The sequence below is a fragment of the Scyliorhinus torazame genome, chromosome 7 (genome assembly GCF_047496885.1).
Source record: "Scyliorhinus torazame isolate Kashiwa2021f chromosome 7, sScyTor2.1, whole genome shotgun sequence".
Taxonomy (NCBI): Eukaryota; Metazoa; Chordata; class Chondrichthyes; order Carcharhiniformes; family Scyliorhinidae; genus Scyliorhinus; species Scyliorhinus torazame.
In genome coordinates, this window is record NC_092713.1 from 151,989,295 (window position 1) to 152,014,475 (window position 25,181).

General features: G+C 48.9%; 1 protein-coding gene across 33 annotated transcripts in view; it reads right to left on the bottom strand.

Annotated features, from left to right (window-relative positions):
- Positions 1 to 25,181, bottom strand: part of LOC140426626 (uncharacterized) — a 196,692-nt gene that overhangs the window by 49,064 nt on the left and 122,447 nt on the right. For 32 of the 33 annotated variants that reach the window (XM_072511659.1, XM_072511638.1, XM_072511664.1 and 29 more), the window contains 6 exons: positions 22,093 to 22,173; positions 19,458 to 19,520; positions 16,451 to 16,513; positions 15,884 to 15,940; positions 15,273 to 15,362; positions 661 to 708 (listed from right to left, as the gene is read on the bottom strand). In XM_072511659.1, the coding sequence (XP_072367760.1) occupies positions 661 to 708; positions 15,273 to 15,362; positions 15,884 to 15,940; positions 16,451 to 16,513; positions 19,458 to 19,520; positions 22,093 to 22,173 (402 nt within the window). The remainder of the gene's footprint in view (positions 1 to 660; positions 709 to 15,272; positions 15,363 to 15,883; positions 15,941 to 16,450; positions 16,514 to 19,457; positions 19,521 to 22,092; positions 22,174 to 25,181) is intronic. The other variant, XM_072511634.1, reaches the window with a different exon arrangement.

Here is a 25,181-nt window from a genome sequence, read left to right on the forward strand (position 1 = left end):
TGGCAAGTGCTTGGCGTCAGTTATCCTGAAAGTTGGCGAGGAACATATCTCCACCAACTCCGACAGGCCCGCTGCCATTTCACACTTAATTGAACTCTGATTGGCAGCAGGTGGAACTTCTGTCCGAACTTGAACAGAAGTTCAAGATAATCCAAAGGAATTATCATTTCCAACCACAGTTGACTGAAGCAAAAGCACACTCTATAAAGGAGTCTGAGCTTCAAAGATTTTTCCCCTTCCGAGGGAGGGGCAATGGAAATATCTGGTAAATCTGTTTGATCAACAGATGAGGAATTCTGCACAGCGTCAACACTCAGCTCAGCAAAGCTTAATGCTAGCTCCGCCTCGAACTATCACTTGAATCCAAGACTCTAGTTTCCACACCAAATATTCTTGTTGCCTCTCTAAGCGAGATGGCAAACTGTTCCAAATCAGAAAAAGTTTGTACAACAGATCCCAATTACTGGGCACCATCAGTCTGGCCTCCCTTCAAATTAAAGGTGCACCGTAAAACTTTGCTTGAGTTCGTTTACCAGCAGTGATATTACTGAGCAAGCTACAGACTTTTGGTGACAACAACAGCTGGTATTTATACAGTGCCTTTTGCAGCAAAATATCCCAACACTTCACAGGAGCATTAGCAAATCAGAAATGACACACCTGGAGACACACTGTTGAAACCATCCGAACAGTCCATCTTCTCTGGTTCTACATGGCAAGACACAAAATTTCACAAATTAAGCAAGGTTGCATGGAGTGTTCCTACTGCTGAGCGCAGTAATGGGCATTTGGCATGTCCCCTTCACATGAATCAAAGCAGAGCAAATCAGCGCATTTATACAAGCTGTTCTTACCATGGAGTATCCAAGGGTGGGTTTGAGCACAAGGGAAAATAGGGGCGCGATTCTCCCAGCCCCGTGCCAGGCCGGAGAATTGGCGCAACCGCACCACACCGCCCTGACGCCGGCGCGCGATTCTCCGAGGTGCGGAGAATCGGCGCCATTTGCGCTGGCGTGTTTGGCGCGGCTCTGATCGCAGGCCGCTGTACGCGGCGGGGCCGCCGATTCTCCGGCCCGAATGGGCGGAGCGGAAAAAGCAGAGTCCCGCCGGTGCCGTTCACACCTGCTCGCAGCCGGCGGGAACTCTGCGCGAAGGGTTGGGGGGGCGGCCTATTGGGGGGGGGGGGTGCTCCGTCCCCGGGGGGGGTCTCCAACGGGGTCTGGCCCGCGTTTGGAGCCCACCAATCGGCAGGCCGGCCTCTCCCCCCCACCCCGGGCCTACTTTGTTGCGCATCCGGCCCCAGAACCCCCGCGTCATGTTGCGTCGGGGCTAGAGCATTCAGTAAGGCCTCCGCGCATGCGCGGGTTGGCGCATTGCCACTGCGCGTGCGCAGGTTGGAGCCACCCCCAGTGCGCATCAGGAAGTAAGGCTGGAGTGGCGTGAAACGCTCCAGCGCCGTGCTGGCCCCCTGTGGGGGCCAGAATCGCTACTGCCCGCGACCGTTTCGTGCCGTCGTGAAACATGACGGCATTCACGACAGCGCGGAAACTCTGTTCCGTGATCGGAGAATCGCGCCCCAGATGCTTAAAATTTAAAACTCCCATCTTGATGTTCACTTCCATCGATCGCTTTGATCCTCCCCATCTCTATAACCTCCTCCAACCCTCCACCATTGGCAGTTGAGCTTTCAGTGGGTCAGAAGCTGATCTCTGGATTCCCCCCTCAAACATCTCCAGATTTTGGGTTGGTCTCCCGCTTTTGGGATGGTCTCCCTCTGTCACTGGTGGGTCGGGTACAGACGGGTAAAATGAACGTGCTGCCGCGATTCCGGTTTATTTTTCAATGCCTGCCAAAAGCTAAAGGCTTTTTTTTAGAGAGATTGAAGGGATGATTACCTCGTTCATATGGGGAGGGAAGGTAGCCAGAATTAAAAAGGTGCTACTACAGAGAGAAAGGCAGGCAGGGGGTTTGGGTCTTCCGAACCTGACGTATTATTACTGGGCGGCGAATGTGAAATGAATGAAATGAAATGAAATAAAATGAAAATCGCTTATTGTCACAAGTAGGCTTCAAATGAAGTTACTGTGAAAAGCCCCTAGTTGCCACATTCCGGCGCCTGTTTGGGGAGGATGGTACGGGAATTGAACCGTGCTGCTGGCCTGCCTTGGTCTGCGTTAAAAGCCAGCTCTTTAGCCCTGTGCTAAACTAGCCCCTAATGTGGAGAAGGTACGGAGCTGGGTCAGAGGGGTTGACTCCCAATGGGTCAGAATGGAGGAGAGTTTGGGTAGGGGGGTCAGAATTGAAGGCGCGAGCTACAGCGCTACTCCCGATGATTTGCGTTAGTGACTATAAGGGAGTAGGTCGCACATTTGGTGGCACCTGTTTCGGTCGGACTTTTGGACATTTTCCCCCGACTTTTTTGCACTTTTGAGCACGGAACTGTAAAGCAATAGGACTCAGGCACTGAACCCATACAGAGTTGTACGGACTTAAGAAGCCGGAGGGACTGTAAACAGCAGAAGAAGTGGTCAAATAAGGGCTTTGTTGAAAAATTTGAATAAATATATTTTCAAAAAAAAAATAAGGGCACGGTGGAGGCTGTGTGAGAGACCAATATGGCCGGTGTCCAGAGCAAGGCGCGAACAGCCCAGCCTACAATGGAGCAGCTGCTACAGACCATGCAGGAGGGCATTTTAGCTCTGAAGGGCGATAATTTGGAGCCGCTCCAGAAGTCGATGGACCGGTTGGAAAAAAGGCTGGATGATCAGGCTGAGAAGCTCCAGAAGCTGGAGAAGACGGTGGAGGAGCAGGCAGACTTTCAAACGGTGGCGGACATGGAGATTCGGAGGCTGAGGGATCAGCATAAAATGCTCCTGGAAAAGCTGGAGGACCTGGACAACAGATCTCGCCGGCAGAATGCAAGAATTGTTGCCCTCCCGGAGGGGGCGGAGGGGCTGGATGCAGCCACGTATGTGGAGGGTATGTTTCAGAAGCTGCTAGGGAACGAGGTGTTCCCTCGCCCGCCGGTGGTGGACAGGGCACACAGAGTGCAGGTGAGGCAGCCACGATGAGGGGGTCCCGCACGAGCGATGGTGGTCCGGTTCCACAGATACCTGGACAAGGAGCAGGTTCTGCAATGGGCCAAGAGCACACACAGCTGTACTTGGGACAATAGCACCCTGTGTGTTTACCAAGACCTGAGCACTGAGGTGGCCAGGAGGAGGGGAGGCTACAGGCAGGTGAAGGAGATTTTGTACAAGAACAAGGTGAAATTCGGGCTGCTTTTTCCAGCACGACTGTAGGTTACACATGAGAGCCAGCACCACTATTTCGAGGAACCCGAGGAGGCGATGGACTTTGTTAAGAAGCCAGGGCTGGCTCTGAGCTGAGGACTCTTGGACTCATGGTAGAACTTTGAAGTCTATTTTGTTTCTCTCTCGCTGTGAGAGATGCCTGCATGCTTGGGTCCGTTCTTTTCGTTTTTTCGACCTTTTTAGGTTGATGTATTTTGGTTGCGATGTGTTTTCTGGTTCTTTTTCGTGGTTTCCCTAAATGTTTCCTTTTTGGGGTCTCTTGTTGGGCTGGAGGTTTGGTAGGGGGAAAATAAAAAAGAAAATAGCTAAAAAGGTGTGGTTATGATGGGGGTTTCGGGGGAATTTTTTGCAATCTTTTTCTTTGTGTGGAGGGGAAGGGCTGAGAGTGCCTGGTACTTCTTATCTCTATTTGTTTGATTTAAATTGCACTATTGTAGGGGATGTCTTTGACTTGTATAGAGTATTTGTTTAAGGTTTGGGGAAGTGGTATGGATGGGCCGGGGGGAGGGGAGCCAGGGAACAATGGGTGAGAGACGCGCTGGCGCCGAAGCGGGGAGCCACCAGGCTAGCTGGGTGGGCTAGTCAACAGAAGCCAGGTTGGGGGGGGGCGGTGTTCATACAGTTAGACTAGAGCAGGGGTTGGGTGGTAGGATGGTGATACTGGGGGGGGGGGGAAGAATGTGGAAACTGGACATGGCAACAGTGAGGAGGTCATGGGTGGAGCCGGCCAGGAGGCGGGCCAGAGGAAGCGCGACACATGGCTGGGGGCTGGCCAAGGAAAGGGGATGGCTGTTCGGCAAAGGGGGAGGCGAAGTGCCCTCCAACCAGGCTGATCACCTGGAATGTTAGAGGGCTAAACGGGCCAGTAAAGAGGGCGCGTGTGTTCGCGCATTTGAGGGTTCTGAAGGCGGACGTAGTCATGCTGCAGGAGACGCACCTGAAAGTATCAGACGGGGTTAGGCTAAGGAAGGGCTGGGTTAGTCGGGTCTTTCATTCGGGGCTCGACGCTAAGACTAGGGGGGTTGCGATCCTGATTAATGAAAGGGTTCAATTTGAGGCGGAGGGTACAGTTGCGGATGGGGGCAGCAGATTTGTTATGGTCAAGGGTAAGTTCGAAGGGGTGAGAGTAGTCTTGGTCAATGTATATGCCCCTAATTGGGACGATGTGAATTTTATCAGGAGGTTGCTAGGGAAGATCCCCGACTTGGACTCGCGCAAACTGATCATGGGTGGGGACTTTAACACAGTCCTGGACCCGAGCCTGGATTGGTCGTCTTCAAAAATGGGCAGGTTGCCAGCGATGGTAAAGCAACCGAGAGGGTTCATGGAGCAAATGGGGGGAGCTGATCCGTGGAGATTTAGCCGGCGTTGGCGAGGGAGATTTCGTACTACTCCCACATCCATAAGGTGTATTCCCGAATTGATTTCTTTGTCATGAGTAGGGACTTGATGTCCGGGATGATGGGGGCAGAATGTTCGGCAATTACCATCTCGGACCATGCTCCGCACTGGGTAGACGTATGGATTTGTAAGGATAGCTTCGAGAGCCCACAATGGAGGCTGGAAGTTGGATTGCTAGCGGACGAGGCGGTGTGTGAGAGACTCAGGTGATGCATGCAGAATTACCTGCAGGTAAATGATGCCGGAGAAGTCTCAGCAGCAGTGCTCTGGGAGGCACTGAAGGCAGTGGTGAGAGGGGAGCTGATCTCAATCCGGGCCCATAGGGAACAGGACAGACAGGGCAGAAACGGACTGGCTGGTTCAGGAAATTTTACGGACGGGCAAGAGCTACGCAAAGTCCCCGAGACCAGAGTTACTCAGGAAACAACAGAGGCTGCAGGCCGAGTTCGGGGTGCTGACTACAGGCAAGGCCGTAGAGCAGCTTGGAAAGGCAAAAGGTGCGATCTATGAGCATGGAGAGAAGGCCAGCAGAATGCTCGCGCAACAACTAAGGAAGAGAGAAGTGGCTAGGGAGATAGGAAGGATAGCGGATGGGGAGGGAAATCTGGTGGGGGACCCAGCAGGACTGAACAAGGTGTTTAGGGGCTTTTATAGTAAGCTGTACACTTCGGACCGGAGGGGATGAGACGATTCCTGGATGGACTGACCTTCCCAAGAGTGGGTAGGGGTTTGGTAGATGGACTGGGGGCCCTGGTTGGGATCGAAGAGGTACTGTAGGGCCTGAAGGTCATGCAGTCAGGTAAAGCCCCGGAGCCGGATGGGTATCCGGTGGAGTTTTACAAAAGGTTTGCCGAGATAGTGGGGCCGGTGCTGGTCAGGGTTTTTAACGAGGCAAGAGGCAGAGGGGTCCTACCCCCGACGATGTCGCAGGCCACTATTTCGCTTACTCTGAAACGGGATAAAGACCCGGAGGCATGTGGGTCTTATAGGCCGATCTCTTTGATCAACGCAGACGCTAAGTTACTGACCAAGATCTTGCTGACTAGAATTGAGGACTGTGTACCAGACATAATTGCGGAGGAGCAAACTGCAAATGGAGTCGTGGTTTGCACTATGTGTTATTTGCTTTTCCTTTTGTACGGTACTATGCAATGTCATTGTTTTATATGCCCAAAATACCTCAATAAAATTGTTTATTAAGAATAAAAGGAAATGCCGATTCGAGGGAACCATGGGCGAGATTCTCCGACCCCCGCCGGGTCGGAGAATCGCCGGGGGCTGGCGTGAATCCCGCCCCCTCCGGTTGCCGAATTCTCCGGCACCGGATATTCGGCGGGGGCGGGAATCGCGTTGCGCCGGTTGACGGGCCCCCCCCCGCGATTCTCCGGCCCGGATGGACCGAAGACCCGCCGCTAAAATGCCTGTCCCGCCGGCGTAGATTAAACCACCTACCTTACCGGCGGGACAAGGCGGCGCGGGCGGGCTCCGGGGTCCTGGGGGGGGCGCGGGGCCATCTGGCCCCGGGGGGTGCCCCCACGGTGGCCTGGCCCGCGATCGGGGCCCACCGATCCGTGGGCGGGCCTGTGTCGCGGGGGCACTCTTTCCCTTTCGCCTTCGCCACGGTCTCCACCATGGCGGAAGCGGAAGAGACTCCCTCCACTGCGCATGCGCGGGAATGCCGTCAGCGGCCGCTAACGCTCCCGCGCATGTGCCGCCCAGAGATGTCATTTCCGCGCCAGCTGGCGGGGCACCAAAGGCCTTTCCCGCCAGCTGGCGGGGCGGAAATTCGTCCGAGCCCCTTAAGGTTGGGGCTCGGCCCCCCAAGATGCGGAGCATTCCGCACCTTTGGGGCGGCACGATGCCCGACTGATTTGCGCCGTTTTGGGCGCCAGTCGGCGGACATCGCGCCGATACCAGAGAATTTCGCCCCATAGATTTGAGCCAGGGAAGTGGGATGGAAATTGTCGGAGATGGGAGGAGAAAAGAATTAGGACACTAAAAGATTTGTTTCTTGGGGGTTGATTTGCGGGATTGAAGGAGCTAGGAGCGAAATATGGGCTGGAGCAGGGGGAAACATCTAGATACATGCAGGTTCGAGATTTTGCCAGAAAGGAGATACCGAGTTTCCCAGTAGAGCCGGCCTCCACATTGCTAGAGGAGGTGCTGACGACAGGGGGACTGGAGAAGGGGTACTATCGGCGGTTTACGGGTCTCTTTTGGAGGAGGAAAAAGCGCCACTGGAAGGGATCAAGGCAAAGTGGGAGGAAGAGTTGGGAGAAGGTATGGAGGAGGGGTTTTGGTGTGAGCTGCTCCGGAGGGTGAACGCCTTCACCTCGTGTGCGACGTTGGGGCTGATACAGCTGAAGGTGGTGTATAGAGCACGCCTTACAAGGGCGAGGATGCGCCGGCTCTTTGAGGGGGTAGAAGATGTGTGTGAACATCGTGGGGAGGAGGCCTCGCAAACCATGTTCCTATGTTTTGGTCCTGTCCAAAGCTGGAGGATTACTGGAAGGTGGTTTTTCGGGTAATCCCTAAAGTGGTGCACGTGAAACTGGACCCGGGCCCTCGGGAGGCCATATTCGGGGTGCCGGGCCAGCCAGGGTTGGAAACGGGCGCAGAGGCAGATGTTGTAGCCTTCACCTTGTTGATCGCCCGAAGGCGGATCCTGTTCGGATGGAGATCAACCTCTCCACCCTGTGCCCTGGCGTGGCAGGGGGAATTCTTGATGCTTGTAAAGGTTGAATTTGAACTGAGGGGAAGGATGGAGGGGTTCTACAATTCATGGGCGTTATTCATCATGTACTTTCGAGAATTGGGTTACATTGAACATTAAGAGGAGGGTCTGGGAGGGAGAGGGATTGTATGTGATAATGGTGACTATGGGTGATTCCTTTTTGTCATTTGTTTGTGTTAACATGCGGGCTAATGTTTGGGGTGTGTTGGGAGGATGGGGTCGTTGTTATTGATATGGGGATTGACATTACATTCGTTACTGATTACTGTTTATTGTTGGGTGTAAATTTGGGAGAACACGTGAAAAAGGAGGAGAATAATAATAATAATTTTTTTTTTTTTAAACATCTCCAGCTTTCTCTCAGACTTTCGCCAGTATATATTGGAAGCATATCTCTTTGACCAAGCTTTTGGTCACTTATCCCAATATCTCCTTCTACGGCACAGCATACATGGATTTTCCAAAAGCATTTGATAAGGTGCCACAGAAGAAACTATTGCATAAAATTAGGATCAATGCGCTTAGTTTTCTTTAAATCACAGATTGACGGGTGGTTTGTGAGAAGAAACAAGTAGGAATAAATTAGACATTTTCAGGTTGGCAGGCTATAAGCAAAGATCAGTGCTTGGGCTTCAGCTGTTTAATATCTACATTAATGAATTAGAAAAGGAAATTTAGTGTACCATATCCGAATTTGCTGATGACATAAAGACAAGGAACTAAGGAATGAGGAATACACTGTAGCCACCTAAGTTGGCCAACTTCCGATTTAAAATGGAGAACAGCAAAGGCTGAAGGGAGATTCAGCCAACACAGGCAGAAACCAGCAGGTGCAGGTTTGCTGTGTATTTAACTCCGCAAAAGCCCAGACAGCATCGATACCAGCGACCATCAGCATAATAATGTAGCAGCCATCTACATACTAATAAGCAACCCCCGGGAACAATCGCAACATTTAGGACAAACAAAGCTAAGCCAGACTCCCCGGCGCCAGCAGGAGCCAACACAAAAGAGGTTAACGGACACCTCAAGACCGCCCATCGATCAGGGAACCACTCCAGTATTGGAGAAATTGAACCAAGCGATTGGAACGAAGTCCAATCACCTAGAACCAGGTACAGGGTCCGCCCCGAAAGGCGGGAAGCCCCTGGGGACGATAAAAGTTAAGCCCCAAGTTCAAATCGTTCTTCTTGACCGGGTCACACAACAACGCAAACCAACCTTTACCGTGACCGTGGCAGCTGCCGCCGAGAGACCATAAGTCTTAAGTCAACGCTCGCTACGAGATAGGCGCTCCTAGCTACCAATCCGTACCAACTTCGAATCCCGCAGACTCAGAACCCGAACGAAAGGCCATTTGTTCCCCTGACCTGGTGGGCCAGTCCAAAGTTAAGTATAGGACTGTTAGTTGTAGAAGTAGCTTAGAAGTAGAATTTGTGCATGAGTGGCAATTACTGTGTATAATAAATGTGCTTTGATTTGAATCTTACTAATCGGTGTATTGAGTTATTGATCATTACTTGAACTTGAACCTCGTGGCGGTATCATAAAGATACCTGGCGACTCGAGAGCAAAGGTTATAAAACAGAGCCAACTGAACCAACCAAAAGTTAGCAACAACACAAAGAGGCTACAGTCGGATATCAACAGGATGAGAGCAACCCAAATTACTTCAGTTAATAACTATTTACACATTAAAGACAACTGGCTCAATCTAGTCAGTTTGTCTCAAGGAGTGAATACATGTGACATAACAGCCGCAACCTTTAAATTGGTTTATTTGTTCGGACAAAAGTACACCAGAGAGAAAAAAAATACTGTAATTTGACATATATCCCAGTTGGCATTACAGACATCAGCATTCCTCAGTAGTACAAAAGAAACTCACCTCAAACATCACATAGAATCATAGAATGATAGAACGGTTGCACCACAAAAGGTCATACTGTCCGTCATGTCTGTGCCAGCTCTCTGCAAAATCAATTCAGCTGATCCCACTCTCCTTTGCCCTGCAATATGTCTCCCTTCAGATAATTATCCAATTCCATTTCTTCACTATCACTACAGTACAGTGCAGAAGGAGGCCCATTGAGTTTGCACCGACCCTCTGAAAGGGCACCCTACCCCATGGTCAGGCTCCCACCCTATCCCCTTAACCTAGTGGGCAATTGATCACTAATGGCCAATCAACATAACCTGCACATCTTTGGACTGTGGGAGGAAACCGGAGCACCCAGAGGAAACCCGCACAGACACGGGGAGAAAGTGCAAACTCCGCACAGAGAGTCACCAAAAGCAACGATTGAATCTGCCTCCACCACTCTTGTCAATCAATACATTTGAGATACTAACTACTTGCTGCATAATTAATTTCCCAAGTCACCATTGGTTCTTTTGCCAATCACCGTAAATAGGTGATCTCTAAATATTTTCCATTCTGTCAATAGGAACAGTTTCTCCCTATCTGGCGGCTCAGTAGCACAGTGGTTAGCACAGTTGCTTCACAATTCCAGGGTCCCAGGTTTGATTCCTGGCTTGCGTCACTGTCTGTGTGGAGTTTACACTTTCTCCCCTCGTCTGCGTGGGTTTCCTCCGGGTGCTCCGGTTTCCTCCCACAGTCCAAAGATGTGCAGGTTAGGTGGATTGGCCATGCTAAATTGCCCTTAGTGTCCAAAAAGGTTAGGTGGGGTTACTGGGTTACGGGGATAGGGTGGAGATGTGGGCTTAGGTAGGGAGATCTTTCTAAGGGCCGGTGCAGACTCGATGGGCGGAATGGCCTCCTTCTGATGATCTACTCTTTCTAAACCCGTCATGATTTTGAAGACTTATCAAATCTCCCCTTTCCCTTTGGTTCTCTGAGGATAACCGTCTCAGCTTCTCCAATCTATCTGTGTGACTGAAGTTCCTCATTGAGGCTGAACCATTGACTTATAAAGGTTCTCCACAATTTCCTTATACCTTCTGCCCCAGGATCCTGAATGCCTCATGAACCATTTTCTCAACCCAGCCTGCCACTTTCAAATTTGTGTGCACATGCCTCCAGGTCCCCATGCTCCTGCATATTTTTTGGAAATTGTATCCATTATTTCATATTGCCTCTCCTTCACATTTCTATGAAGTGCTTGGCTTCTGCCACTTGCCTACCCATTTCACAAGCCTGCCTATGTCTAGCAAAGTGTTAATATCCAGCTCAGCACTTCAAAATAACTCAAGCGTGAAGGGGTGTGATTGGAATGCACTTCACTTAATGTTTCATCAATGAAAGAAAACAAATGAAGTAAGGCTCACACCTGTGTTTTGGGAAGCTGTCAATCAAAACCCATTAGGAGGGGTTGCCCTATTCAGTGGGTCTCTGGGGGAGAGGTTCCCATCTTCGGGGGGTCTGGGAGAGGGGTTCTCCGATTCAGGGGGTCTCTGGGGGAGGGGTTCTCCTATTCAGGGTGCCTCTGGGGGAGGGGTTCTCCTATTCAGGGGGTCTCTGGGGGAGGGGTTCTCCTATTCAGGGTGCCTCTGGGGGAGGGGTTCTCCTATTCAGGGGGTCTCTGGGGGAGGGGGTTCCCCTATTCAGGGGGTCTCTGGGGGAGGGGGTTCCCCTATTCAGGGGGTCTCTGGGGGAGGGGTTCCCCTATTCAGGGGGTCTCTGGGGGAGGGGTTCCCCTATTCAGGGGGTATCTGTGGGAGAGGTTCCGTTTTCAGGGGGGTTTCGGGAGGAGGGGTTCCCTATTCAAGGGGGTCTCTGGGGGAGGGGTTCGCTATTCAGGGGGTCTTTGGGGGAGGGGCTCCAAATTCAGGGGTATTTGTGGGAGGGGCTCCCTATTCAGGGAGCCTCTGGGGTAGAGGTTCCCTTTTCAGGGGGTCTCTTGGGGAGAGGTTCCCTATCCAGGGGGTCTCTGGGGGGAGACCCTCCCTATCTAGGCAGTCTCGTGGGGGGTCTCCCTATCAAGGGGTCTCTGGGAGTGACACCCGTTTTAGGGGTCTCGTGGGGAGGGGCGGAAGGTGGGGGTGTGGTTTGGTAGGGGAGGGTGGGAAGGTTATTTTCATAGAATTTACAGTGCAGAAGGAGGCCATTCGGCCCATCGAGTCTGCACCGGCTCTTGGAAAGAGCACCCTATCCAAGGTCAACACCTCCATCCTATCCCCATAACCCAGTAACCCCACCCAACACTAAGGGCAATTTTGGACATTAAGGGCAATTTATCATGGCCAATCCACCTAACCCGCACATCTTTGGACTGTGGGAGGAAACCGGAGCACCCGGAGGAAACCCACGCACACACGGGGAGGATGTGCAGACTCCGCACAGACAGTGACCCAAACCAAAATCGAACCTGGGACCCTGGAGCTGTGAAGCAATTGTGCTATCCACAATGCTACCGTGCTGCCCGTTATGCATTGTAGGTGGGGATAGTGGCCCTCAGATGGACTTTTGGGGCAAATCCTTTAAGGGGTTATCCCCTTGATCCACGGCGAGGTCCACCAAGTCAGGGCCACACTGGTAAATATCAGTATTAATTGGCGCCCACGTGAATCCTGGCCTGGAGGACCGGAGAATCACAAGGGCCCTGTGACTCTGGTGCCGGACCCGCTGAGAGGTTGCAAATGTGTTCTACCTCCCGCTGGCGCGCGGGCCGATCCCTGATCCTGCCGCCAGTGGGGGGGCCAAAGCATAGCGGTTGGTTTGGCACCTGGCGCGAATCTCGATTTCGGCCGGATGCCCGATCACGATCCACGTTACTGGTGTCGAGTGATAGAGAATCAAGCCCTTTGTGTTAGCACAAAGAGGTGAAGAATATTATATTCTCCTCACAGTTCACAAAACGTCCCAAGTATTTGTCACCTACCAATTATGAAATTGTGCTTTGCTCATCCAAAACTAGGGGTAGGATTTTAAGGATGGTAAGCAATCGGAGCTTGCCATCCTTAGAGTCAACTCTCACATCCCACTGCCACTTAACGCTCACATGAGCATTGATTGACTTCCGTCCGGCCTTCGAAGGATATACCATCCGTAAGAACTGTTGGCCAATCAGATTGGCCGACGGCTCTTCAATCTGGCCAGGCACAGCATTGCAGTGGCCAGAAGCAGTGCTCGACCTGTGAGTAACTCCCAGGACCTGTAACTCCCAGTGCATGTCTTTTGTCTTTTAAGGGCAGCACGGTAGCATTGTGGATAGCACAATTGCTTCACAGCTCCAGGGTCCTAGGTTCGATTCGGGCTTGCGTCACTGTCTGTGCGGAGTCTGCACATTCCTCCCCATGTGTGCGTGGGTTTCCTCCGGGTACTCCGGTTTCCTCCCACAGTCCAAAGATGTGCGGGTTAGGTGGATTGGCCATGCTAAATTGCCCTTAGTGTCCAAAATTGCCCTTAGTGTTGGGTGGGGTTACTGGGTTATGGGGATAGGGTGGAGGTGTGGACCTTGGGTAGGGTACTCTTTCAAAGAGCCGGTGCAGATTCGATGGGCCGAATGGCCTCCTTCTGCACTGTAAATACTATGGAAAAAAAAGACCGTTGAAAAGCTAAGACCCCCCACCCCCGCAGCCTCAGAACTCACCTGAAGAGGGAGCGTAAAATTCTGCCCGAGGTCATTAATATAGATCAAGATATGCAGTGGTCTTAATGCCGGTCCCTACGGATTTGGATTTTGTTTATTGTCACGTGTACCGAGGTACAGTGAAAAGTATTTTTCTGCGAGCAGCTCAACAGATCATTAAGTACATGGGAAGAAAAGGGAAGAAAAGAAAATACATAATAGGGCAACACAACATATACAATGTAACTACATAAGCACTGGCATCGGATGAAGCATACAGGGTGTAGTGTTAATGAGGTCAGTCCATAAGAGGGTCATTTAGGAGTCTGGTGACAGTGGGGAAGAAGCTGTTTTTGAGTCTGTTCGTGCGTGTTCTCAGACTTCTGTATCTCCTGCCCGATGGAAGAAATTGGAAGAGTGAGTAAGCCGGGTGGAAGGGATCTTTGATTATGCTGCCCGCTTTCCCCAGGCAACGGAACCCCACTGTGAACATTCCTCTGGTCTGAAAAGCAACCTTTCACCATTATTCTGTTTCCTGACACTCAGACAACTTTGTATTTCTGCTGCCACTGACCTTTTATTCCATGGGTTTTAACTCTGCTGACAAGCCTATTAACTTGGCACTTTATATGATGATTTTGCAAGTTCATGTACACCACATCAGATGCATTATCCTCATATTCCCTCTCTGCATTATCCTCATATTCCCTCTCTGTTACTTAATTGAAAAACTCAATCGAGTTAGTTAAACACAATTTGGCCTCAATGATCTGGTCTGACTTTCCTTAATTAATCTACATTTATTCAAGTGACTGTAATTTTTTTCTGCATTATTATTTCTGAAAGCTCTCCCACCCCCGAGGTGGTGCTCAGAGAATAAGACCATTTACTCAGAATTTGTATTCAATGGTTTAAACTGCATCAAATATGGAAAAAATAGATTTTTTTAAACTTGTGGTTTTTTTTTCCTCCTGCTACTCATGCCTCATAATTATTCCGTTATCTGTTGTTTACATTCTGCTTCCTAATATTCAACACGGGTTGTTATGTCACAAGCTGAGTTTTATAATTCTGGAGCCGGTTTAGCTCACTTGAGTAGACAGTTGGTTCATGATGCAGAACAAGGCTAGAAGTGTGGGTTCAATTCTCGTACTGACTGAGGTTATTCATGGAGGTCCCGCCTTCTCAAACTTACTTGTCGCCTGAGGTGTGGTGATCCTCAGGTTAAACACCACCAGTCAGCTCTCCCCCTCAAAGGGGAGAGCAGCCTATGGCGACTTTACCCTTTTTAACTTTACCTTTATAGTTCCTAAGGAATGGGCTGAAAATGGATATGGACAGCATAGGAGCACAGTGGTTAGCACTGTTGCTTCACCGCGCCAGGGACCCTGGTTTGATTCCCGGCTTGAGTCACTGTCTGTGCGGAGTCCGCACGTTCTCCCTGTGTCTGCTTGGGTTTCCTCCGGGTGCTCCAGTTTCCTTCCAAAAGTCCAGAAAGACGTGCTGTTAGGTGAATTGGACATTCTGAATTCTCCCTCCGTGTACCCGAACAGGCGCCATAGTGTGGCGACTAGGGGATTTTCACAGTAACTTCATTGCAGTGTTCATGTAAGCCTACTTGTGACACTAATAAAGATTATTATTTCAATACTGTACCTTTATTTTACATACCAACAAAACAAAATCCACAACACCCAAAGGAGCAGATTGTTATTTTCCCTTTCGTTAAATTCCTTCTTTGCCTGAATCTTCCTGCTTCTTTTGAAGCCCATCTATTTCTTCATAACTTCCTCCTGCCTCTCTCTATCCATCGTCATGACATGAAGCAGCCTTGGTACATTCCCAGCCACCATCCAAGATATAGCAGAATACTTTTGATGAGCTCTATTAAAGGTAGTCAGAGCACATGGAACACTTTAAAGATCTTCAAACCAGTTATCTCACCCACCACCAGGAATTTGGCATCATGGTCAATTCTTGTCAGCTGGTGGGTTACAGATGCCAGCACCAGACTTTGAACTAACAGCTCGGAACTTGGACTCAGGGACATGCACCGGGCAATGGAACATATTGTAGATGCCCAAGATTGTATATTTGCCATATTTACAGAAACAAATGAAAATCGACATTGCAAGTACTCCAAGATTGGCCAATTCCTAAAATAAAAGCAAAATACTGTGGATACTGGAGATCTGAAATGCAAAACAGAAAGTGCTGGAAAATCCTAGCAGGTCTGGCAACATCTGTGGAGAGGGAAATCGAGGTTACATTTCAAGTACAGTTGGCCAATACCTGGGTGGGGCTGTAACTCCAGATTCCCCTTAGCAGCAACTCGTGGACCATCTGGCATTTTCTGGAGGTATCTCCCAACTGAAGCTCCATCTTTAAAAAGGATATAAACTGAATAAGTCATTAGAGAAACAGGTATAAGAACAATAGAGGGAGAACAGAGTACAAATAGCAGGCAGAAGGATAAAAAGACATGACATATAATGGCGACACATTCAGGTTTCCGAATCAAACAGTTCTCTCCTGCTCACAATACCCACTCCAGTAAAGACAGGGGTCAGTACGTGTTCAAGAAAAGATTGATAGATATTTTGTTGGGCAAGGATATTAAAGTTAATAGAACCATGTTGGGTAGATGGAGTTACAATGCACATCATCCACATTCTAACTAAATGGAAGAGACTGGAGGGCTTGAATGGGCTACTGCTGTTCCCAGAAAATATGTTAGTCCAATACAGCTAAACGTCTCAACGAAGGAGTTAGACTTTTGTGTGTTCCTTGATTTGGTAGCCCAGTTATTGTTTTTAATCTAACAGCCTCCAAGATGTCAGCAGTATTTACTGTTTATAGGGCTTGAGCTGTCAGTAAAAATTAACTAATTAACAAGAGTTTACCTTTTTCAGAAGATTTTTTCAGAGATTCTGATCCCAATCTGTGTGCTTGCACAGTACCTGAAAGGGAACAGTCAGCTTTACAACCAGAGCAAAACCACTGTAAAGGCTTTATTGTGATTCCCACAGAATGTCAGCCCTTTCCCACCTTGAGGTAAGTATTAATCATTGAAATATCTTGCACCAACGTATTACAAGAACACAGCAAGGCTTTTGTTTGGAATGTCATATATTGCTTTTAAAAAGCACATGTTTGTAGTTGTGATGTGAAGCAGCTGTAATAAATACTCTAGTCCCAGTGTGGTAGGACATGGGCATGTTGCTGCACTCAGCTGATGGTGAGTTTCTGATCTAGAGTGTAATGAAGTCCTTCCTGAGCAGAGGCTAAGAACTTCTGTTGTGGATTGAGGAAGGGAATGAGAATAGATTGGGAAATGGTCACCCAGGGCAGCCCATGCACGTATATCTAATTGTTACGGGTCAGCACAGGACATGGGAACCACCCACTTAGCTTGTGTGGTATAAACAAATCTACAGGAGTTCAAAGTTAACTAATTAACAAGAACTTACCTTTAGAAGATTTCTTCGGGTGTTTTGGTGATTCTGAACCCAATCCATGTGCTGGCACAGTATCTGAAAGGGAACAGCCAGATTTACAACTAGAGTGATACCACTGTAAAGGCTTTACTGTGATTCCAACAGAAGGTAAGTCCTTTCCCACCTTGAGGTAGGGATTAATCATGGAAATGTCTTCCACCAAGATACTAAAAGAACACAGTGAGAATGCACAAAACTAGTTCTGTGGCCAGGAAGAGGAGCAGCACAGCAGCTACTTCTATTGGCTGACCAATCAGAGAAAATGGAGTAGCAATCAGGATTGGCCAACCTGGCAAGCCAAAGCGCACTCGATAGAGAGGTCTGCTAGGCCCCAATTTGTCCCAGTTATGCTGAACTCGTATGCCTCAATAATAATAATCTTTTTTAGTGTCACAAGTAGATTTATATTAACACTGCAATGAAATTACTGTGAAAATCCCCCAGTCGCCACATTCTGGAGCCTGTTCGGGTACACAGAGGGAGAATTCAGAATATCCAATTCACCTAACAAGCATGTCTTTCGGGACTTGTGGGAGGAAACCGGAGCACCCAGAGGAAATCCACGCAGACACGGGGAGAACGGGCAGACTCCACACAGACAGCGACCCAAGCGGGAATCAAACTTTGGATCCTGGTGCTGTGAAGCAACAGTGCTACCATGCCGCCCATACTTGTTGGCATGATCTGTAAAAGCACCAAACAAAATTTCTAGTCAGCTGGAGCAAGAAGGCCTTCACATTGAATATCCTCCCACCACTCCGTCAACCCAGCAATTGTTGAATATCCTCCCACCACTCCGTCAACCCAGCAATTGTTGAATATCCTCCCACCACTCCGTCAACCCAGCAATTGTTGAATATCCTCCCACCACTCTGTCAACCCAGCAATTGTTGAATATCCTCCCACCACTCTGTCAACCCAGCAATTGACTTGTGTGAACTTTAAATGTGTGACCTGATGAACTGGTAGTGGAAGCTCTCAGCCTTTTGGCTAAAATAAAGCGTAGGATGAAGCATGATATCAGATGTAATGCCTGTTCTTGTCAGCTTAGGTATAGTATGTCCCTTTTGTGCAGACCATGAATTGAATTTGAATTGTTTTTTGAAGCAAGCCAGGAGATGTATTAGGGGCTTGCCCTATGTAATCTGCACAATGGCTTTGGAACTCTGAGGAAGGAATTGCATTTTTTTTTAAAAACAGGTAATGGAAGCGCAACTCGGTGAAAGACACTCTTTGGTCTGCCTGAAACTTGTTGGTCTTCCACTGCAAAGACTTATCCCTGACCAAGTGTTGCTGACTGGCACATTCCAAAGCCCAGGACTATGTGCTAAGGGATGCACTAAAGCTTGGATCAGCCTCCGCAGAGGCGCAATAGGGAAAGGTCGCAGTCTAAGACCTTTCAGCCATAGTGCACCAAGAGGCTGGGTATTGTATGGAGCCCTTCGGGCTGTATGACCAACATTAAATGTATGCAGTGAATATTACATGTTTCACGATTGTATTAAGAACATAACATAAGAACATAAGAACTAGGAGCAGGAGTAGGCCACCTGGCCCCTCGAGCCTGCTCCGCCTTTCAATGAGATCATGGCTGATCTTTTGTGGACTCAGCTCCACTTTCCGGCCCGAACACCATAACCCTTAATCCCTTTATTCTTCAAAAAACTATCTATCTTTATCCTAAAAACATTTAATGAAGGAGCCTCTACTGCTTCACTGGGCAAGGAATTCCATAGATTCACAACCCTTTGGGTGAAGAAGTTCCTCCTAAACTCAGTCCTAAATCTACTTCCCCTTATTTTGAGGCTATGCCCCCTAGTTCTGCTTTCACCCGCCAGTGGAAACAACCTGCCCGCATCCATCCTATCTATTCCCTTCATAATTTTATATGTTTCTATAAGATCCCCCTCATCCTTCTAAATTCCAACGAGTACAGTCCCAGTCTACTCAATCTCTCCTCGTAATCCAACCCCTTCAGCTCTGGGATTCAGCTCTGCACACCCTCCATTGCCAGTACGTCCTTTCTCAAGTAAGGAGACCAAAACTGAACACAATACTCCAGGTGTGGCCTCACTAACACCTATTACAATTGCAGCATAACCTCCCTAGTCTTAAACTCCATCCCTCTAGCAATGAAGGACAAAATTCCATTTGCCTTCTTAATCACCTGTTGCACCTGTAAACCAATTTTTTGCGACTCATGCACCAGCACACCCAGGTCTCTCTGCACAGCAGCATGTTTTAATGTTTTATCATTTAAATAATGCTCCCTTTTGCTGTTATTCCTACCAAAATGGATAACCTCACATTTATCAACATTGTATTCCATCTGCCAGATCCTAGCCCATTCACTTAGCCTATCCAAATCCCTCTGCAGACTTCCAGTATTCTCTGCATTTTCTGCTTTACCACTCATCTTAATGTCGTCTGCAAACTTGGACACATTGCCCTTGGTCCCCAACTCCAAATCATCTATGTAAATTGTGAACAATTGTGGGCCCAACACTGATCAACACGATCTATGTAGGCAATTTAAATGCCATTGCACATTTTATAATGACCATTTTGAAATGTCTGTAGTGTTCATTTGATTGTATTAAAGCATTTCAGGGTGCAACATGATCTATACAGCCTGAATATTATTGTACTTTTTGAAATGTTTGTAATGTTCTTTCAGATATTTTATGAATAAATTACATTTTTGGAAACCAATAAAAGGTTAATGGGAGCTCATGCCAAGTGTTGGAAGCGTTTGGCTGAACTTGGAAATTCCACAGCATGACAATTTCACATAATTTGAGCTGCGAGGTTGGTTAATTCAAGCTCATTTCATTCAACGAGAATGGTTGAGTGTTTGGTCATTGCAAGTGATGTTACCAGTGGAGCTGGAGCGTTTTGGCCTTGGAGCTGGTTATAAAGTGGCAATAACAAATGTGCAGAAATAAGAAATTAATTAATTAAGCAGTCAGAAAGAATATACCTTTAGGAGATTTCTTCAGAGGTTCAGGCGATTCTGAATCCGATGCATTACCAAGCACAGAATCTGAAAGGAAATCATGAGCATCACAATTGGAATAAAACTGACTTCTTTCTAAATTTCATTTTATTCTCCAAATTCTTGTTTGTGCTCGTGACAAGTACAGGTTTACGTTGTGAGTTTTTATTAAAATTCATTTACGGGTTATGGACATCGGTGGCTATGCCAGCATTTAATGCCCATCCTTAGTTGCCCTTCAGGAGGTAGTGGTGAGCTGCCTTCTTGAACGACTGCAGTCCCTGAGGTGTAGGTACACCCACAGTGCTGTTGAGCAGGGAGTTCCAGGACTTTGACCCAGCGACAATGAAGGAATAGCGATGTAAGTCAGGATATTGAGTGGAGAGGAACTTGCAGGTGGTGTTCCCAGTATCTGCTACCCTCGTCTTTCTAGATGGTAGCCATCGTGAGTTTGGAAGGTGCTGCCTAAGGAGCCTTGGTGGCATGTTGACACAGTGGTTAGTACTGCTGCCTCACAGTGCCAGGTACCCGGGTTCGATTCCTGCCTTGGATGAGTGGAGTTTGGACAGTCTCCCCATGTCTGCATGGGTTTTCTCCGGGTTCCTCCCACAGTCCAAAGATACGTAGGTTAGGTGAGGTTACAGAGTGTGTGTCCCACCCCCCCCCCCGCCCAGCGTGTGGGCAATTTCTTTACATGTACAGCCTCTTTAATTTAGGGCAACTCACATAGGGTAGCTTAAAAGAGCCAACCTGTGTGCAGGTAGGGGGCTTTCTGGTTGTGACCTTGCAGCTTATAGGGAACAATATTTTTGCCCACATATTATCATAAAGCTGTATTTGTTAACCTACTCTCTTAACTTACAAATAAAACCTGTCTCTGCCATGTTGGCACAGTTTTCCTTTGGGAAGCTGAGTTTTCCTGATCCCATGTTGACCAGGCTGAGAGGCGAGGGCACTGGGAAAACAGCGAGCAATGTCATTAGGACAGCACTCATTCCCACTGCAGTTAATGGTCTCTGGGCAGCCAAGTGGTTTGGCCGCCCACTGCACCAAGGAGGGCCTAATTAGGTGAAATTTTGCAGCACTGTCAGCATGTTGTCAGTGGTGGAGCAGTCATCCCTGATTTATCATGTGCAGAAGCAGCCAGCTCAACAGAAGCAGTATATCGATCATCGGAATCAAAGGTCCAAGCTCAAACGACAAAGTTGTGGACTGGGAAGGCTGCACTTGCAACCAATAATCCATCCCAAGGGATTTCCACTCCACTCCCAGTTGCCTACAGCTTTTTGCCCCTCTGAATTTTCTTATTTACCTGAACGCTTTTCAGAGCACTCGAGTCTCTCTCATGGTTTCTAACCTGCCTCAGCAGGGTCCACTTGTCCTATTGGGGCAGCCAAGGCTCCAGAGTCGACAACCCTTTGGTAATGTCGGCAGCACTGAGAACCTGTCTGTTCTCTTTCACTGGAGGGTGAGCTCAAAGGTGGGCAATTCGGAAGCTACCTCTGAGAAGACTGCAGCGCTGGTTACGTTGCCAGCAAGTGCGCGCATAGAACCCTGATTTAATTCCATCATCAGGGTCCTAAAGCCCACAGCAAAATACAGTCCTATCTTTCAGAGTTAAAACAAGAGGTCTCGAAAAAGGAAGCTCACGGGTACTAGACTTTCAGTTGAGCCTCCTGCTGGAAAAATATGAATAGACATCATTCTATTGTCAAGATGTAAACTGCTCAGGGATGCACCTAAACCTCTTACCATTGTCTCAAAGCTTACACAATGTGGAAAAGTCCTCAATTTGTTGACAGTTTTTCTGGGGGCCCACCTTTAATCATTGACGCAAAATGTTACAATCATAGACTTCTCATATAATCCCCTGAAACAAGTAATCCGCATTCACAATTAACCAACTTAAATCTATATATAACTACAAAAAAAAAAAAAAAAACACACAGAGACTTTGGGGTTAATTTTAATGCAACCTGCCAGTTGAGAAACTGAGAGGATCAAATGAAACGCTTCTCAATGTAGAGCAATACTACATGGGGTGGAAATAAGCAATGGTTTTACCATTGGCAAATCTGTTAAAATTGCCTAAAGTAGCCCCCTATAGAAGCTGTAATCTAGCACGAGACATTAAGTACTGGGGAAAAATTAAACTGTTGCACCCGGGGCTCTCTCTGCTCACACAAGGCTTTAAATATTCTGTACCTGTAAAGAAAGCATTTACCGATCACAAATATTGAAAGAAAAGCTCCCAAATAATTCTCGTGTTAATCTTAATAGCTTCAATTATAAACCAGAAATGATTTTTTCTAATCTTACTGGCCTCTGAAGTGTGGCAAGTATCCATCAGTAACGAATTCTCAATTTAATGTCACTTCTTAATTTACTCCAGGTTAGTGATTTGAACCTATAAGATTTTCCATTTTGTTTGAACTATACAAGTAGGAGCAACATTCTCACCATGCCACTCCGCAGAGAAAGTTTGCATTTAATAGGAAATAATCTTGAGCAGAAAGTTTATAAAAACTTGTGACTTCCTGAAACAAAATTGGGAACCCAGCTAATTATAGTCTGTCCTAAGCTCAACGGGTGAATGGATCACACACATTTAGAATCTTACCAATATGTCTTTTTCTCTGGTTCTTTATTGGTGAGCGAGCTGTCGCTTCTATTCGATCAGGTCTCTTTTCTTTGGAGGAACCTGTGTAAACAAGATTGTCCATAAATGGCAACAGCCCTTTCCCTTTACAGAACTACTATTCACTACTTTCCACAAAAAGATTTTTGTTGCTGTCGGCAGAATGGTGATGATGGGTTATTGTCATTGACAGATGAGTGTGTTGTGGCAGAGGCAAAGACTCCACAAGGGGCCAGGCTGACAGGATACAACTCACTTTATTTCACACTGGTCACAACAATCCTCTCCTCTCCACTCCCCGCAGGGCCACCTTCTCCGAACTGCTTTCAGGTCGGGGTTTATACCCTGTGGGAAGCTCCTCCAATTGGAAGATATCTCCGCTCCCCAGTAAACTGAGTAGCTCATACTTTGAGGTGTAGGAGGGGAATCAGATGGTATACAAGTTTTGTTCCTGAAGGGGGTTGTAACACCCCCCCCCCCCCCCCCCCCGTGTAGCGCACTGGGGACCACCACTTCCACAATACACGATAATCATCGTGGCTGGCACGGCACAGTTGGCAAGGCTGCTGGTACATTTAGTGCCGGTGTATCGTTGCCAGTCGGTCCAATATCCATAACCGGAATTTGCATCGCCGTCTATGCCATAATTGGCTGGATCAGGCGCCACAGGTCCTCCGGCATCTTGACATTCAACAAGAGGTGGAACGGGCGAGTGGAGCCCTGGTTCCTCTCTGACTTCGGGGCTCCTCCTTGGCCATATGGGGGATGGAGTCTGGATACTGCATGGGGCCTCCGGTCGCCGTAAGTGGTCCAGGTGACGGTGTATCTCTGTGCCCTGTACCTGAATTGCGTAGAAGATTGGCCGCGTGGCATGGAGGACTACCTAGGGATCCATGTGGCTCCGGTCCCAGAGTTCCTCCTGTAAACCGCGCCACCTATCATGAAGGCGCTTGTGGGTGGTGGTGAGAGTCTGTCTCTGAGCGGTCCTGCCACTGACAGACCTGCGCCCTGACATCGGGGAAGACGAGGCTGAGGCGTATCGGAGTCGGCGCCCCATGAGCAACTCTGCCGGTGCGATGTCGGTTGGGGCGTGGTGAGTCGTACGACAACTAAAGAGAAACCGTGCCAATCGTGTTTCCCACGACCCCGAGGTCATCTTCCTTGTGGCCTGCTTGAAGGTTTGAATCGCTCGTTTCGCTAGCCAGTTGGGAGGCCGGGTGGTATGGGGCTGTCGGCACGTGCCTGATGCCATTCGTGGCCATGAACGATGCAAACTCCTGGCTAAAATATATCTTAGTCTGTCCATAGCTGTTTGTGTGGTCGCCGTGGGGACCTGGTATACTTCAAACCACTTTGAGTGGGCCTCTACTAACATAAGGAATGTGGCCCCCTGAAACAGGCTGGCAAAGTCGATGTGTACGCGGGACCAAGGCCTCCCGGGCCACTTTCAGAGGTGCATCGGGGCCGCTGTGGGGCCTTCTGGTGTTCATGGCATGGGGTGCAATTGCAGGCCACACGCTCGATCTTGGCATCCAGTCCGGGCCACCAAACGTGGCTGCGCGCCAACATTTTCATTTTGACCACCCGGGTGCCTGTTATGGAGGTTTTTCTTTCTTTTAAAAAATTTTTTTTTTTTAATTCTCCTCTTTCACATTTTCTCCCACATTTACACCCATCAACAATAAACAATAATCAGTAAGATATGTCAGTCCCCATAATAACAACGATCCCATCTACCCACCAACCCCCAAACCTCAACCCGCATGTTTACATAAAAAAATGACAAAAAGGAATCAGGGATCACCCGTAGTCACCCTTAATCTTACACAGCCTGTTCTGCCAGGCTCCGATGGCAACAGCCCCTCCCCCCCACCTCACTCCCGTTCACTGGCCAGCTTAAACCGGCCAGCGTGGAGGCCCCCGCCCGGGTCCCTTTCCCACTTGCCCGGCCCTAGGAAAGCCCAAAGATCCCCTTTTAGCACACAAACCCCACATATCCACCTACACCCCAAAGAGCCTTCATTTCGAGTGAAAGTCCCGTCCCTTCCCTCGTCCAAATATATACCACATTGGCTCCTTTAGTCTCTACACCCGCGCGCAGTGATACAAAAAAGAAGAAAATACAGTCATGAGGTTACATCGGCACATGGCCATTCCTCAATTTGTCAGTTCTGCCACAGTCCTTCTGCTTTCACAAACTCCTCCGCTGCTTCCGCCGTTCCAAAATAAAAGTCCCTGGGCTTGTAAGTCACCCTCAGCTTCGCTGGATATACAATGCCGCACTGCACCTTGCTAATGTACAGTGCCCTCTTCACCCGGTTGAAGGCAGCCCGCCTCCTTGCCAGCTCCACCGTAAAGTCCTGGTATACACGTATACCAGCTCCAGCCTACTGCACCACCCGCTTCTGCTTGGCCCAGCTCAGGACCTTCTCCTTCACCCTGTACCTACGGAAGCCCAGAGTCACTGCCCTTGGCGGCTCACTCGCCTTTGGTACAGGCCTCCACGACCGGTGAGCCCGATCCAGTTCATATCGGGAGGGATCCTCCCCCTCCCCCAATAGTTTTGCCAGCATCACGGCAAAATACTCAGTCGGCTTCAGTCCTTCAACTCCTTCGGGCAGCCCCACAATCCTCAGATTCTGTCGCCTGGATCTGTTTTCCAGGTCTTCCATTTTTCCTCGCCGATCCTTGTTAGTGTCCATCACCTTCTGCATCTCTTTCCACATCGAGGCAAGTTGATCACCGTGCTGCAATAACGTCTCCTCCACTTCCTTCAGCGCCTCCCCTTGCTCTCGCACCTCCGCCACTGCGCTCGCCACCGCCGTCATCACCGGGGAAACCGCCTCCTCCACCAGCGCACTCAAAACCTCCCTCATCTCCTTCCTCACCGTCTCCATGCATTTCGCAATCTGCGCCAACTGCTTTTCAAATTCCGCAGCCATCACCTTAGTTATTCTTCAGCCGTAAGCAGTGCGGCCTTCCCTGGTGCTCCAGCCTCCATTTTCCTTGGTGACCCCGCGGTGACCTTTCCACTCCCCGACGGACCTTCAGCTGTTTTTTTTCCGGCCGTT